The sequence below is a fragment of the Oratosquilla oratoria genome, chromosome 9 (genome assembly GCF_046742065.1).
Source record: "Oratosquilla oratoria isolate Oo_2021 chromosome 9, ASM4674206v1, whole genome shotgun sequence".
NCBI lineage: Eukaryota > Metazoa > Arthropoda > Malacostraca > Stomatopoda > Squillidae > Oratosquilla > Oratosquilla oratoria.
In genome coordinates, this window is record NC_134785.1 from 61,277,151 (window position 1) to 61,292,749 (window position 15,599).

General features: G+C 44.8%; 1 protein-coding gene across 1 annotated transcript in view; it reads left to right on the forward strand.

Moving 5' to 3' along the window:
• Nucleotides 1-1,148: 1,148 nt before the first annotated feature.
• LOC143028084 (serine/threonine-protein kinase pim-2-like) overlaps nt 1,149-15,599 on the forward strand; it is a 30,206-nt gene continuing 15,755 nt past the window's right edge. Inside the window, exon 1 of the mRNA XM_076189724.1 lies at nt 1,149-1,931. Within this exon, the coding sequence (XP_076045839.1) occupies nt 1,149-1,931 (783 nt within the window). The remainder of the gene's footprint in view (nt 1,932-15,599) is intronic.

Here is a 15,599-nt window from a genome sequence, read left to right on the forward strand (position 1 = left end):
TCATTGACACTAACTTATTGGCTCTGTAACTGTTTGGCACTGTCACTGCTTGGCACTGTCACTAATTGGCATGATCGTGTGACCCAAGAAAATTAATAATCATGATCACAGAGTACACAACTCTATGCTTGGCTGGGGGATGACGTAACAGTACTTTGTAAGGTCACATTAGGTCAGACAAGGCACAGAAACGTTACGAAAACGTTCGTTCCCGAGGCAACGATCCACAGGGTCAGAAAGTCCACGTGAATATATGGAAAGACGTGCACATCAAAAGAATTTATTGGAGATGTAATGTATACACAAGGAAGGCAGCTTTTAGGAGGACGTGCGCGACCAGATGGGGACACAAACTCTATCCCACGGCTCTTTAAGGAAATGAATGTAGATTAGGTTGAGAACAGGCAGGACGTTGGAGAGAGGAGGGTGTGGAGGTGGGAAGGTTATTGTATGATCACATAGGCTTTTTGCTCTCTTCTTCCTTTCTTCTCTATGTCCTTTATTTTTTGAAACGTAACCGTCCTAATCTCAGGGTCAAATGTTTATATGATAAGCACGCGACGTCCTTTATCGAATACGACGCTTAATCAAGAGTCATAATTTTCTTTTCGTGGTCTCCTTTCCTATCTACAAACGCGCGCGTACTTACACGCGCACACACACACACATTATATATATATGTGTGTGTGTGTGTGTGTGTGTGTGTGTGTGTGTGTGTGTGTGTGTGTGTGTGTGTGTGTGTGTGTGTGTGTGTGTGTGTGTGTTACAAAGGATTAGAAAGGAGGAGCATGCCGACAGGAGACCTTCTGGTCCATAACTAGGTCGGATGCGAATAAAATTACAATATTTGGTTAAACGCGCTGATAGATTCGGTTAAAATGATCAGTCTTGTCCTTTTCAAAAATAAAGAATTAGTAGTCTAGACAATCGTTTGACGACCAACATTGATGCATGAACGATCATCACTGAGCAAAACATACATTAAGAACAGAAGCGCTGGTTAACTATCGGCGAGCGGAGAGATACGAAGATCCCTCGTGGACCTTCGAAGTCATCGAACTCCCAGATGTCCTCGTCGGTCTGTTTACAGATTCCCTTTCTCTCCTCTGCCTCCGTCTTCTTGACCGTGAGGTTTTCATTGCACTTCGATGACTGATCGGTTCGTCTTCAATAGTTCGCTCGGCCAGGGCGCCTTCGGCCACGTCTTCTCCGCCGAAAGGATCGAGGACAGAGACACAGTGGCCATCAAAGTGGTCCCGAAGGCTCTCATATGTCGCTGGGCAGACCCCGAGAGGAGGGTGCCCCTGGAAGTAGCACTGCTGCAGAAAGTACAGCACGTGCAAGAAGTCGTCCAGCTCGACGAGTATTTCTTCGACAGAAGCTCCCTGTACATGGTGATGGAGCTTATTCCAGGTGCAGTCGACCTCTGGGACTACACGTCCAAGGTCGGTAACCTGGAGAACGAAGACGCCAGGAGTGTGTTTCAACAGCTGGTAAAAGCTGTTTCTCAATGCCACGCAGCTGGAGTCATCCATGGAGATATCCAGCTGGGGAACGTTCTCGTTTACAAGGACTCAGAGACAGGAAGTCTGAGACTCAAGCTTCTGGACTTCGGCATGGGGAAGTTCGTCCAAGAAGACACACTCTCTCCAAAGGACCACGAACGAGCGTCCGTTTACCAACTCGGAGAGTTCCTGTATTACCTCCTCTGTCACAAGTTCCCCTTCAGCGCCAAGTCCAAAAGCCTTCGTTTCCCCGAGCACGTCGGAAGGTCCTGCCGAGACCTGATCAGGAGGTGCCTCGAGAAAGAAGGCACCACTCTTGAAGACCTCAACGAACATCCGTGGGTCACAGGTCAAGGAGGTCGTAAGGACAAAATGACGAAGAATGATGCAAAGAAAACGAGTCCTTTGCGTCGTTTTCTTCGAAAGGTACTGAGTTGCTTTGGTTGAGCGCTCACCTGGAAGTTGACCCGAAGTCACGGGTACTAGCCCCGACCTCGTTTGCCAACGCCGCTATAAAGAAAGTCTACTGAAGAGCACCAGAAGAGCAAAAAATTTCTAAAAATAGAAAGATAAGAAAAAATAAAAATAAAGAAATAAATCTTAAAAAATCTCTAATAGAATCTTGAGGGTTCGAACCTTCCAACAAGAAAACTTATTAGAACATTCCACTTCAGCCCCTGTATGCTGGTAGCATCATCGTAAGTGTGCTGGTCTCGTATTCATAAGAACATAAGAACACAAGAATGAAGGAGACTACAAGAGACCATAAGGCCTACACTAGGCAGTTCCATGTCCATTACCACCTGTCATCCCCATCCATAAAGTTGTCTAACCGTTTCTTAAAACAACTGATAGTTTCAGCGCTCACTACATGATTACTAAGTCTATTCCATTCGTTGACCACCCTATTAGTAAACCAATTCTTGCCTATTTCCTTCTTAAATTTAAATTTGTACAGTTTAAATCCATTACTGCGAGTCCTGCCCTTAGTTTTGGGTACGAATCCCGCACTCCTCTCCGATTCTCAGCAGTAACTCTTTGTTACCTACCCCAACAGTCCCAAAAGTGCATAATGAGGTAAAGGTGACGGCTCCGGCCGCAGCTACTCAGCGCCTCCTGGCGTGGACTCCTCACATCATTGATCCCATTAGCGTTACAACACGAGGGAGCCAGATTCGAGATGAAATGAAAGTTTCAACATCACACAAGAGAGAAGAAGAGAAAGAAAAGATACTATGAGCGGCATGTAATGCATTGTACATTTGTTGTTGTTGTTTATTAGACGTACGTATTATGAAATCGGGAGATATAGGTTTTCCCTTTTATATAACTGTCATAGATTTTGTTGTATATTATCATTGTGTATTTTGTATTTTGTATTTATGAATATGTATGTTGGAAGAATCAAGGGTGGTATTCTTAAAAAAATCTTTCCTTATATCAATTTTGTATAAATCCTTGGAAGTGAAAGATTTATATAAGAAAGATATTTTTTAAGAATACCACCGTAACAATCTTACGGTTGTATTCTCAAAAAAATATTTCTTTATATAAATCTTTCCATTCCAAGAATTTATATAAGATAAGGAAAGAATTTTTGAAGAATACCACCCCAAGTGCTCTGCCCGCTCACTCGATTTTTCCCGCTCTAAGGCAACAAGTGACCGTCACTAGTGGCGGTCACTAGTTGCCTAGTGTGAAAGTCTCGGGCAACTGCAAGCAACCAGTGACTGTCACCGAGTTGTGGAATCCTTTCTCATCATCTCATTAGTCGAAAGAATGGCATCAATGGAGGAGGTGCTTCTGTTGGCTTTGCTGGTCAAGAAAAAGAGACGCTCGGTGACGGCAACTGCCAGTGACGGTCACTTGTTACCGGAGCGGGCAACAGCCATATCCTGTTGCGCAACCAGGCAACCGTAGTGACGCAGTGTGAAAGGCTCAATTTAAAATAATGGTAGGCAACTACTGACCGTCACTAGTTGCCTAGTGTGAAAGGGGCCTAACTTTGCGTCCCCAAGCGTAGTCAGCCTTTGACGTGTGCTCACGCTTTGTCTATAGTGTTATATCATTTACATATTCATTACAATCCCCGTGGTTCATTACCCACCCTATTACAACACGACAATGTCCGTCGTGTTCATCTCGCCTGAGTCAATAAGGCGTCTTGACAGTCGCTCTGGTAGCAAATCACTATCAGGTCTATGTCGATACAGCTGCGCTCACAGAGCCAGATTGATAGGCAGGCATATTCATATTTTTGGATATAAATGGCTCCAGCAGAGAACTGGAAAGGATTGGCAGAGGACGGAAACGTCTGGAGAGTCAAATAAGTCGAACCGGTAATGGCCCGCTAGGCCTGAGAACCCCTCAAGCAAGCGTAAGAAATATTTATACATAGGAAGCCAGAGTGAAGCGAGTTCTTCATTGCGATGCCATCAGCCTCCATTCCCATGGACAAGCTTCTTCGAAATTCAGAATTTCCCCTTCCCCCCCCCCCCCTTTTTTTTTTTTTTTTTTTTTTTTTTTTCTTCTTCTTCTTCTTCCCTGGACCCCCTCTGTTCCCTGCCCCTGCGAACTACACTCTCCATATCCTCTGCAGCTCGCCCCTTTCCTCCCTCTCCATTCCACCCTCGCTGGGGGACATTCATCTTCCCACACTCCCAATTTTATACCACTATGGAGCTATATCCAACCGTACATCCACCGAATCTTGTAACAGTCATATCCGCCCGCCCCAGCCCCCCCAGCCCCCCCCAGCCCCCAAAACCAAATTTCTTTCCTTCCTTTCGAAGGAGGCTGAGGCTTCTTCCCATCTAGGGCCCCCCCACTCTCCCGCCACCCCGTCCGCAATGAAGAACGAGCGGCCGAGCGAGACTCTGGGAAGCTGCGTGGAGGACCGGTCCATCACGCTTTCTGATTGCTGAAGCCGAACACGTCGCTGCACTTTTGCGTCCAAATTTGATTTGTGTTTCTTGTTAGAATTTCGGCCAGACTGATAATTGTGACCCACTTGACTCAACCTCTCTCACTCACTCACTCACTCTCTCTCTCTCTCTCTCTCTCTCTCTCTCTCTCTCTCTCTCTCTCTCTCTCTTCTCCCTTTCCCTCTGTCACCCTCTCTTTTTCGCCTTCTTTCTCTCTCTCCCTCTCTCTCCCTTTCCCTCTCTCTCTCTCTGTCTGTCTCCCTCTCTCTTTCGCTTGCCCTCTCTTTATCCCTTTCTCTCTCTCTCCTTCCTTCTCCCTCTCTCTCTCGTTTGAAAAGAATATGAACATCATACCTGTGTATCTCACTACTTTGACCAGCCAATACGAGAGATTTATGACGATATAGACGCAGCCCTTGGAAACCACGAACTCAGTAAAACGCACAAACATCGATCGCCCAAAACGGCACCGATTATAACTTTCGGTAACTGGTTTCAGAGGCGTCTCACGGGATTCTCACGCTATCATCATCATCTACTTCCGCCGATACACACATTTTCTCCCACGGCAATTCGGTTTTTCACAGCCTTTAGCTGGATTTATTTTTTCGCGATTCGATTTCGCCGGGTTTTAATTTTAGTGGTCCGATTTATCTTCTTTACAATTTTCGCGATACGATGCCTCAGGGTTTTGATTTAGGTTGGTTTCAATTTTCGCGGTCTTGTTTGGGTTGTTTTGAATGTACACAGTCAGATTTCGCGGTGTTTTAAATTTTGCTGTCCGATTTTGTTTTATTGGAACTTTTACGGTCCGATTTAGCTTGTTTTCAATTTTCGCGATTATATTTCGCTGGGGTTTAATTTTCGCGATTCCATCTCCGTTTGCCATGCCACCAAGGCATTTCCTCTCGTCTCGTGCAGCTTTCGACTGTTTTATTTTCTCTAGGAAAATTCCATTACCGTTCATTCATCTTCAAATCCATCTCCATCTCCTCCTCCTCTTCCTCCTCCTCCTCTTCTTCTTCCTTTCTCCCCGCCCTCTGTTCCTCATTCTCAACCTCTTTTTTTTCCTCCTCCTCCTGCTTCTCCTCTCGTTTTTCTCATCCACCTCTTTCTTCTTCTTTTTTCTCCTCTTTCTTCTTCCCCTTCTCGTCTCTCTCTTCCTCCTCCAACTATTTATTTCTTTCCATCATCACCAACACTAATCATCATCACTTTGCAATGCTATCATAATCATCATCACCATCATTGCCATAATTGTCACCATTACCATCATTACTAACATCATCATCATCATCACTATCATCACCATCATCATCACGTCGTGACCTTATTTTCTTTTTTTTTTCTTTTTTTCTTTTTTGCTCACTTATCTTCCCCATACCCGACCCCTCATCTGTCTCTCGGGCTCCTTCTCCATCCATTCATCTTATTCATCTTGCTCCTTATCCTCCTCTTCTTCCTCCTCCTCTCCCTCCTCCTCCTCTTCCTCCTCCTCCTTTCCCTCCTCCTCCTCTCCCTCCTCCTCCTCTCCCTCCTCCTCCTCTCCCTCCTCCTCTTCCTCTTCCTCCTCTTCCTCCACCTCCACTTCCTCCTCTCTCTCCTCTTCCTCTTCCTCCACATGCTTTAGTCAGACTCCTCAAGGTTATCTTACGAGGTTCCCCGTTATGGTAACTACTCCCCCGAAGTCGTTTCGTTATTTGCACCGTCAGCCACCAACTTAGGCTCCTTAACTTACACTCTCCGGAAAGACGAAGAGTTCTGGGGGTGATCTAATACAGGTATTCAAATGCGTCAAGGGCTTTAACAAGGATGATGCAGAAAAGGTTCATCATATTAAGGCAATAGGGCAGGACTCGTGGTAATGGGTAATTGGGCAAATTTAGGTTTAAGAAGGAAATAGGCAAGAGTTGATTTAAGAAGGAAATAGGCAAGAGTTGATTTAAGAAGGAAATAGGCAAGAGTTGATTTAAGAAGGAAATAGGCAAGAGTTGATTTACTATCAAAGTAGTTAATGAATGGAATAAACTCAGTAAACATGTACTGAGCGCTGAAACAAGTGTTTGTTTTAGGAGAATATTATATAACTTTATGGATAGGGAAAACAGGTGGTCATGGGCATGGAACTGCCTAGTGTAGGCCTTATGGTCTCTTGCAGACTCCTCCATTTTTATGTTCGTCTCTCCCCAAGCTCCCACGTGATATCATCCACAGTCTGTTTATCAAAACTTGGCGAAAATTACACCAAACGATGTATTTGTGATTCTGGTATAATGAAGATATCAACTTAAAAGAAAAATAGAAAATTGGTGAAAATTTGCAATTAACTTTTAAATGAAGAAAAAGTGCGAAATGATGAGAAAGTAAAATTGAAAATGTCCATATGCGAGACTTGCAGGCCAGCTATTTTGCGACATTAATGATTAAAAAAGTCGGTTAACTTTTAGTTAACCTGTTTATTGGATGCTTTTAAACTGTTACGAAGCAAATGATTCCGCGTAAGACCTCGCTTTGTCGTCAAGTTTCGTTCCCAGTTTTTTTTTTTTATTCGTTTTTCTTTGTTTATTTTTGTTTTATTTATTCATTCATTTATTTACTTACTATTTCCTTTATTTTATTTTATTAATTATTATTATTATTATTATTATTATTATTATTATTATTATTATATACATTTTTTTTTTTTTTTTTTTTCAAGGGGACGGGAAGATTACTTTTGCATATCCACACAACCCTCCTGACATCCTTCTGGCAACTCTTCCTATATTTTCCTTCCTATAGATTTTCTTTTTTAAACGGTCTCTAATCTCCAACTCGCGTGCCTTACCTTGCTCCTTTTGTTTCTTCCCCGCCTTTCCATCATAAAAGGTCATCACTGCCAACGTCGCCGGACAAAAAAAAAAAAAAAAAAAAAAATTATATAACCGGCACCCCAGTGACCAACCACAACCAGTGACGTCAACACTCCCACCACTGTCATCCCCGTTCCTATCACCACTGGATCGCAGTGCACCACTTAACACCGGGGCAATTACCCACCATTCTCGTCGCTACCACACATTTGACCTCTTTTAGCGTTTACTACCTTGTCTAAGCCCCTGACACTATCTCCCCTTTCCCCCTCTCCTCTTTCCCCCTAACGCCTACTAGCCCCACCTCCCCTCCCCAGCCTCCTTTTGACCATTTCACCCACTCCCCATTCTTCCCCCATCCGTCACCCGTCTGGAGTTTCCGAAGTGGTCTATAAATCGCAGCCGAGGCTGTTAGCTGCCGGTAGGTTGTTATGATACCGGATAACAAGCCATCTGGGACAACACCCAGCGCTAACGAAGGATGGGTGGGCAGGGCTATGGGTGAGGGCTGGGTGCCGGTGGAGGGGGGGAGTGGGAGTGGGGGAGGTGGAGAGGCCGGAGGAGGCAGCGCGAGGGTTGGAAAAAGAGGGAGGAGAGAGGGAGAAATAAAGGACAGGCAAGAAGCGGAGGAGGAGGAAGAGAGAGGGCAGGGAAGGAGGAGGAAGAGAGGGAGGAGGAGGAAGAAGAGAGGGAGTGGAGGAGGAACTTGAATGGGGGAGGAGGGAGAAGGCTGGTGTTGAAGGAGAGGAAAGGAGGGAGGGAGGGAGGGAGGGAGGGACGGAAGGATGCAGCTGAAAAAAGAGGAAGATTATGCAGACGTAAAAAAAAATGAAAAAAATTAAAAGAGATGGAAGTGACTGAGGAGGAAGAGGAGGAGGAAAAGGAGAAGGAGAAGGAGGAGGAGAAGGAGGAGGAGGAGGAGGAGGAGGAGGAGGAGGAGGAGGAGGAGGAGGAGGAGGAGGAGGAGGAGGAGGAGGAGGGGGAAGAGGAAGAGGAGAAAGATGTACGAGGGCGAAAATGAAAGTATTTTCTTCTTGAACCGTGAAAGACCAGCGAAGTCTTACGATATATATCTTGCAAGGGGTCCTGAGAAGAGACCCCAAAGCCACGATAAGTGGACCTCTAGCCGAGGTCATCCTAGCGAGATGCTGCGAGGTCAGCATCCTATTCACGTAATCACTGAAGTTCCCTGAAGTAGAAAGGAATGAGAAAAAGGACGGGGGGGAGAGGGGGCGACCCATTGGAGGGGGGAAGTCAGAGAGCCCTGGGGAGTGGGAGGAGGGTTAGCTAGAGCAAAAACCTGTTTTCGACCAGATGGGGAAGGCAAAGGAAAGGGTGGTGGAGAGGAAGAAAGGGGAAGGAAGGGAGGAAGGGGGGAAGGGGGAAGGAAGGGGGGAAGGGGGAAGGAAGGGGGAAGGGGGAAGGAAGGGGGAAGGGGGAAGGGGGAAGGGGGAGGGGAGGAAGGGGGAGCATTGCAGTGGCATTACGAAGGACAGACGACAGAGCTGGGCAAGAGGAGAACGTGGATGAAGTTGAAGTTGAAGTAGAAGTTGAAGTTGAAGGCGAGGATGATGGTGAGTGAGGGTGAGGGCGGGACTGATGATGATGCACTTGATTATGATGATGATGATAACGGTGAAGATGATGAAGGTGATGATGATGATAACACTGGTGGTGGAGGGAGTGGTGGTGAGGTGGTGGTGGTGATGATGGTGGTGGTGATCATGATATAGTGACGATAATGGTAACGATAATGATGGTGATGGTCACGGTATTCATATGATGATCATCTTGCTGCTGCTGCTGCTGCTGCTGCTGCTGCTGGTGATGGTGATGATGATGATGATGATGATGATGATGATGATGATGATGATGATGATGATGATGATGATGATGATGATGATGATGATGATGATGATGATGATGATGGGTGGTGGTGATGGTGGTGGTGATGATGGTGGTGATAATGATGATGATCATGATAAGGCGATTACAATGGTGATTATGGAGGAGGAGGTGAAAGGAAGGAGATGGAGAAAGAAAAAGAGGAGGAGAGAGACGGAGGAGGAGAATGAAAGATGAAGAGGTGGAGATGGCGAAAAAGGTGAAGGTGAAAGAGGAGGAGGAAGAGGAGAAGGAGGGGAGGAAGAGGAAGAGCAGGAAGCGGAGGAGGAGAAGGAGGAGTAACTGGAGGAAGAGAGGGAGGAGGAGGAGAAGGAGGAGGAGGAGAAGGAGAAGGAGAAGGAGGAGGAGAAGGAGAAGGAGGAGGAGAAGGGGAGGAGGAGGAGAAGGGGAGGAGGAGGAGAAGGGGAGGAGGAGGAGAAGGGGAGGAGGAGAAGGGGAGGAGGAGAAGGGGGGAGGAGGAGAAGGGGATGAGGAGGAGGAGGAGGAGGAGGAGGAGGAGGAGGAGGAGGAAGAGAAGGAGAAAGAGCGAGAGAACAAGGAGGAGGAGGAGGAGGAGGAGGAGGAGGAGGAGGAGGAGGAGGAGGAGGAGGAGGAGGAGGATGAGGAGGCAAGCGCAGGCCGGCAGAGAGAAGGCTGGAAACGAACAGAAAAACTCGGAGGGAGAATGAGAGAGGAAGGGAGAGGGGGAAGAGGGGAAGGTGGAGGAAGAGTAGGGAGGGGGAAGAAGAGTGGGGAGGGGGAAGGAGGGGAGGGGGAAGGAGGGGAGGGGGAGGGGAAGGAAGAGGAAAAGTGTCATACGGAGGGCAATGGTGGTGGTGGTGGTAGAGCTTCCTCTGCATACCGGCATCGTGAAAGGCAAGGAGGAGGAGGAGGAGGAGGAGGAGGAGGAGGAGGAGGAGGAGGAAGAGGAGGAGGAAGAGGATTAGGAGGAGGAGGAGTAGGAGGAGATGGAGGAGGAGGAGGAGGAGAAGGAGGAGGGGGAACTAGAAACGAACGAGGAAGAGGAGGAGGAGGATAAGCCAGTGGGAAAGAGCACGGCTGAGAGACAGAGACAGAGGGAGTAGGAACAGAAGAGGGAGTAGGAACAGAAGAGAGAGAGAGAGAGAGAGAGAGAGAGAGAGAGAGAGAGAGAGAAAGAGAGAGAGAGAAAGAGAGAGAGAGAAAGAGAGAGAGAGAAAGAGAGAGAGAGGAGAGAACGAGAGAATACGAGAGAGAATGAGAGAGAGAATGAAAGAGAGAGAGAGAATGCGAGAGATAGAATGCGAGAGAGAGAATACGAGAGAGAGAATACGAGAGAGAGAATACGAGAGAGAGAATACGAGAGAAAGAGAGAATACGAAAACGAGAGATCGACTGAGAACGAGAGCGAGCGAGAAAGAGAGAAAAAAAAAACAAAAAACAAGAATCAGGAGTAGACAAGGAGAGGAACCAAACGATTTAGAGAAGCGGGAACTGATTTGTCGGTCCCATTTCTCGCAGCCGTAATGAGAACCATTACGCATCCAGAGCTCCAGTTTCGGAAGTCTATTCCCCCTACGAGAAGGTTTTCATTCTTATAGCCTGGGGGGGACATTTTACATATTACAAAGGACCCACACGTTTACAAAGAACGGCATACCGAGACAACGTTGGGCGGAAATCGTTTCCCAAATTTTCCGCTTGGCTGGTTTTATTTTTATATACAGAAACGTTTGTCGTTAACCATAATAAAGCCTGTGAGGGTCCTCATCGGGGTTAACCTTTCTGCTGTGACTCTGTCCGTTAGTGGCCTCATTCAGGCTTGACCTCAGGCGATTTTATTCGTGTCAGAGAGAAAGCATTAGGGGGAAGTTCTGGCTATCTCCCTGCTATGGCATCTTGACAGGCTTTATTTAGGCTCAAAGCCAGGCGATTTTTTTCGTCAAAAGACTCCGTCACAATAATCCATAACTACTTACTACTCGATCTCGTAGTGGCAGCCGGGAACTCTACCAACTGCGCCACGAGTTGTGTGTGTGTGTGTGTGTGTGTGTGTGTGTGTGTGTGTGTGTGTGTGTGTGTGTGTGTGTGTGTGTGTGTGTGTGTGTGTGCGCGTGTGTGTGTGTGTGTGTGTGTGTGTGTGTGTGTGTGTGTGTGTGTGTGTGTGTGTGTGTGTGTGTGTGTGTGCGCGTGTGTGTGTGCGCGCGCGCATTTTAAGAAGATACATTGCGGAAGTCGTTTAACGATGCAGTCGTTTTTGTTCAGACAAAGCAATGGAGTTTGAGAAGAGCTCATCTAACCTCGAAAATATTATTTGCTTCCAATCCTTTGCCCAAACACTTTTGTTTGCTTTTTCTGATGCCCTCAATCAACTGGAAACCAGCTCAGCCCAAAAAGAACAAATAAATACATAGTTCAATGAACCTGCATTGTATTCTTCCGTGTTTACGTTCTCTCGTCTTCTCTCTGGCTACGCGACTGCCTGCACGTGCGACCAAAACAAGAGTTGCGACAATTTCTAGTTGCGGTAATTCCTAGTTGCGGCAACGCCGAGTAGCAGCAAATCCAAGTTGACACAACTCCGAGTTGTGGCAACTCCAAGTTGACGATTCCAGTGTCGTTTGCTGGAGCCAAGAACCAGGAAGACCCGGTTTTAATGTAATGCCACCGTATTGATGGGTTTAGGTAAAAGAAAACTCAATCCTTAGCTGAAACATCATTATCAATGGAATTATCACTTTCACTGCTATTTACGACTTGTATGTTCATTCTTGTATGTTCATTTAATCGCCGATTAAATGAAGCGGCCTCGCTTAGGATGTGGTGTGTCTTGCTGCAATGCTTCTGATCAAGTTCAATGGGCGAGATGCAGAGATGACCCGTCATCCAGGAGGAGCCAAGAAAAGAGGGAGGAAGGGAGGGAGGGAGGGGAGGGAGGGAGGGAGGGAGGAAGGGAGGAGAGGGGTGGTGAATGGGAGTGGAGTGAGTGGGGGTGAAATAGGTGGAAGTGTGGTTATGCCTTTTGACTTTGGCTACCTCCCTTGTACGGGGAAAAAAGTTCTTGGTATATGTATGTATGTATGTATGTATGTATGTATGTATGTATGTATGTATGTATGTATGTATACATGTATGTATGCATGTATGTATGTATGATGGAAAAAGAAGCCACGGGTCTAGTTCCGAGTTTCTGAGTTTATTCCTGACCAGTTTCGCTCTATGCTTCTTCAGAGGAAGCATAGAGCGAAACCGGTCAGGAATAAACTCAGAAACTCGGAACTAGACCCGTGACTTCTTTTTTCCACCTTCATCAACTTGTCACAATGTACCAGTATGTATGTATGTATGTATATATGTATGTATATATGTATGTATGTATGTATGTGTGTCTGTATGTATGCATATATGTATTATGCATGTTCATTCTGCGCATTTCTACAGACTACCAATCCGGCCAGCACAAGAAATTTCGTGATATCCTGTTATTCTGTCGGTACGCCGGTGTTTTTTTCGTATTTGTTTCGTGTCCAGAGTCCCTGATAGCTTCTATTAAGTCTGAAAAATAAAAACAAATCCAAACCAACACGAAGAGGTGTCAGGTGGGTTTTGGAAAAACGTGCCACGCGTCATGTTTAGAAGACAAACTTTCCAGAGCTCGAAAGTATCAAAATTTCGAAAAGAATGAGCAAGACAAAGAATTTAAAGAAAACCAAAATTTCGAAAAGAATGAACAAGACAAAGAATCTAAAGAAAACCAAAATTTCGAAAAGAATAAACAAGACAAAGAATTTAAAGAAAACCAAAATTTCGAAAAGAATGAACAAGACAGAATTAAAAGATAACCAAAATTTCGAAAAGAATGAACAAGACAAAGAATAAAAAGAAATTAAGAGCTGAAGAAAAAAGGAAAGCTGACGGTATGGGCAAAAAGTAGCATGGTACCAGAAAGAACAACAACCAAAGAACAACACAATGAACAACATAACCAAAGAACAACATACCCAAAGAACAACATACCCAAAGAACAACATAATCACAGAACAACACAACCAAAGAACAACATAACCAAAGAACAAAATAACCAAAGAACAACACAACCAAAGAACAACATAACCAAAGAACAACATAACCAAAGAACAACATAACCAAAGAACAACATAACCAAAGAACAACATAACCAAAGAACAACACAACCAAAGAACAACACAACCAAAGAACAACATAACCAAAGAACAACATAACCAAAGAACAACATAACCAAAGAGCAACATAACCAAAGAGCAACATAACCAAAGAGCAACATAACCAAAGACCAACATAACCAAAGAACAACATGACCAAAGAACAACATATCCAAAGAACAACATAGCCTTAGACATACGTAGTACTGAAAGTGTGAAAGAAAAGGATTAAATAAAGAAAGAGAACATGGAGGGGCGAGAGGAGAAGTAAGGCGTCAGAAGGAGGCCGTGGAACCAGATGAAGAGAATAAAATCAAGAAAATTTCAGTAAAAGGAGTGATAAGTAAGAACAATGGAATGCATGAAGAACGTGCACTCAAAGGGGAAAGACACGCTTCTTAGAAACAGATGAAACGAGAATAAAGCCTAAACGAGTCACGAAGAGGAAAAAGAGACCTGGAGAAGGAAAACGATTAGGAATAACTCACAGACAGTGAAAAGAGAAGAAGAAAAAAGCTGGGAGAAGATGTAGGAACGAAAAAGTCGACTGCAAGACCGGCGAGGTAAAACGATTTGAGAGCAGCGAGTGTGGGAAGGCGGGAATATGAGAGTAGAGCGAGCAAGAGGGACATTTGTTTTTATTTCAGTTGGTAAGAGCAATGAACTTAAGTGGAGCAGAGGGTAATGTGGGTAAGTGGGGTCCCCACATGCAAAGGGTGATGATGGACGTGTGCAAGCAATCACGAGGCTGAGCGGTGGCGAATTGGTTCAAGCAGGAATGTGTTCTAAGGGAGACGAAAGCAGAGAAGGCGGACGGGGAAGCCGCTCGCGCATCCAGGGTGACATGAGGCAGACTTTTAACAATGGTGTACTCTTTTACATAAGAAAGAAAGAAAAGAAGAGGAGGAGGAGGAGGAGAATGAGGAGGAGAAGGAGGAGGAGAAGGGGAGGAGAAGGAAGAGGAGGAGGAGGAGAAGGAGGAGGAGGAGGAGGAGAAGGAAGAGGAGGAGGAGGAGAAGGAAGAGGAGGAGGAGGAGAAGGAGAAGGAAGAGGAGAAGGAAGAGGAGGAGAAAGAGGAGGAGGAGGAGGAGGAGAAGGAAGAGGAGGAAGAGAAGGAAGAAGAAGAAGAAGAAGAAGAAGAAGAAGAAGAAGAAGAAGAAGAAGAAGAAGAAGAAGAAGAAGAAGAAGAAGAAGAAGAAGAAGAAGAAGAAGAAGAAGAAGAAGAAGAAGAAGAAGAAGAAGAAGAAGAAGAAGAAGAAGAAGAAGAAGAAGAAGAAGAAGAAGAAGAAGAAGAAGAAGAAGAAGAAGAAGAAGAAGAAGAAGAAGAAGAAGAAGAAGAAGAAGAAGAAGAAGAAGAAGAAGAAGAAGAAGAAGAAGAAGAAGAAGAAGAAGAAGAAGAACAACAACAACAACAACAACAACAACATACGCACTTTACACTATCCATACAACCTTATCAACCCGAATAAAGCCATCACAATGAGACACAAAGGCTGCATCGTCCCCTAGTGGACAGACCGACGATCCTGCAGTGAACCCAACCACTAATGATAACCGTAACTCGTACAGCATCGCCAAGTGATTTTATTCGTCTCAGTAGGAAGGAAGAAATCCTTACACAACATGCGTGATTATATGTGATTATCAGACTAGAGCGTGATCTAGCCATGATAGGTGACGTAATTTTAAAGGATTGGGTTTACAATTCCCATGGGAATATCCTCATTAAGGAGGAAATGAGAATGTTCGGATCGAAGCGTCCTTTACTCGTTGAATGGCTTCGGTTTCGTAAATGGGCCAAAGTTTAGAGTAATTGGAGATTTTATTTAACGGTGCGAAATTGGAATGGAAGAAGAGCTTGGAAAATTCGGGTTTAAACGAAATTTATTCGATCACAACATACACACATAAATAAATATAAACATATATACATGCATGCATACATATGCATATGTATACATGTATACACATATACATGCATACATGTATACACGTATATATGCATACTCGTACATACATACATAGAGTGTATGCATACATACACGTATATATATACATACATACATATAGGCTATGCAAACGTACATACATATAATACATAAATCCATATGCACACATATACACACATACATGCATACATATGTACATAGGGTACACACAGATTATATACATACATGTATACACAAATAAATGCATGCATATATACACACGTACACATATACGTACACAAAATATATACATATATACTTGTTACATACAAAAATATATACATAC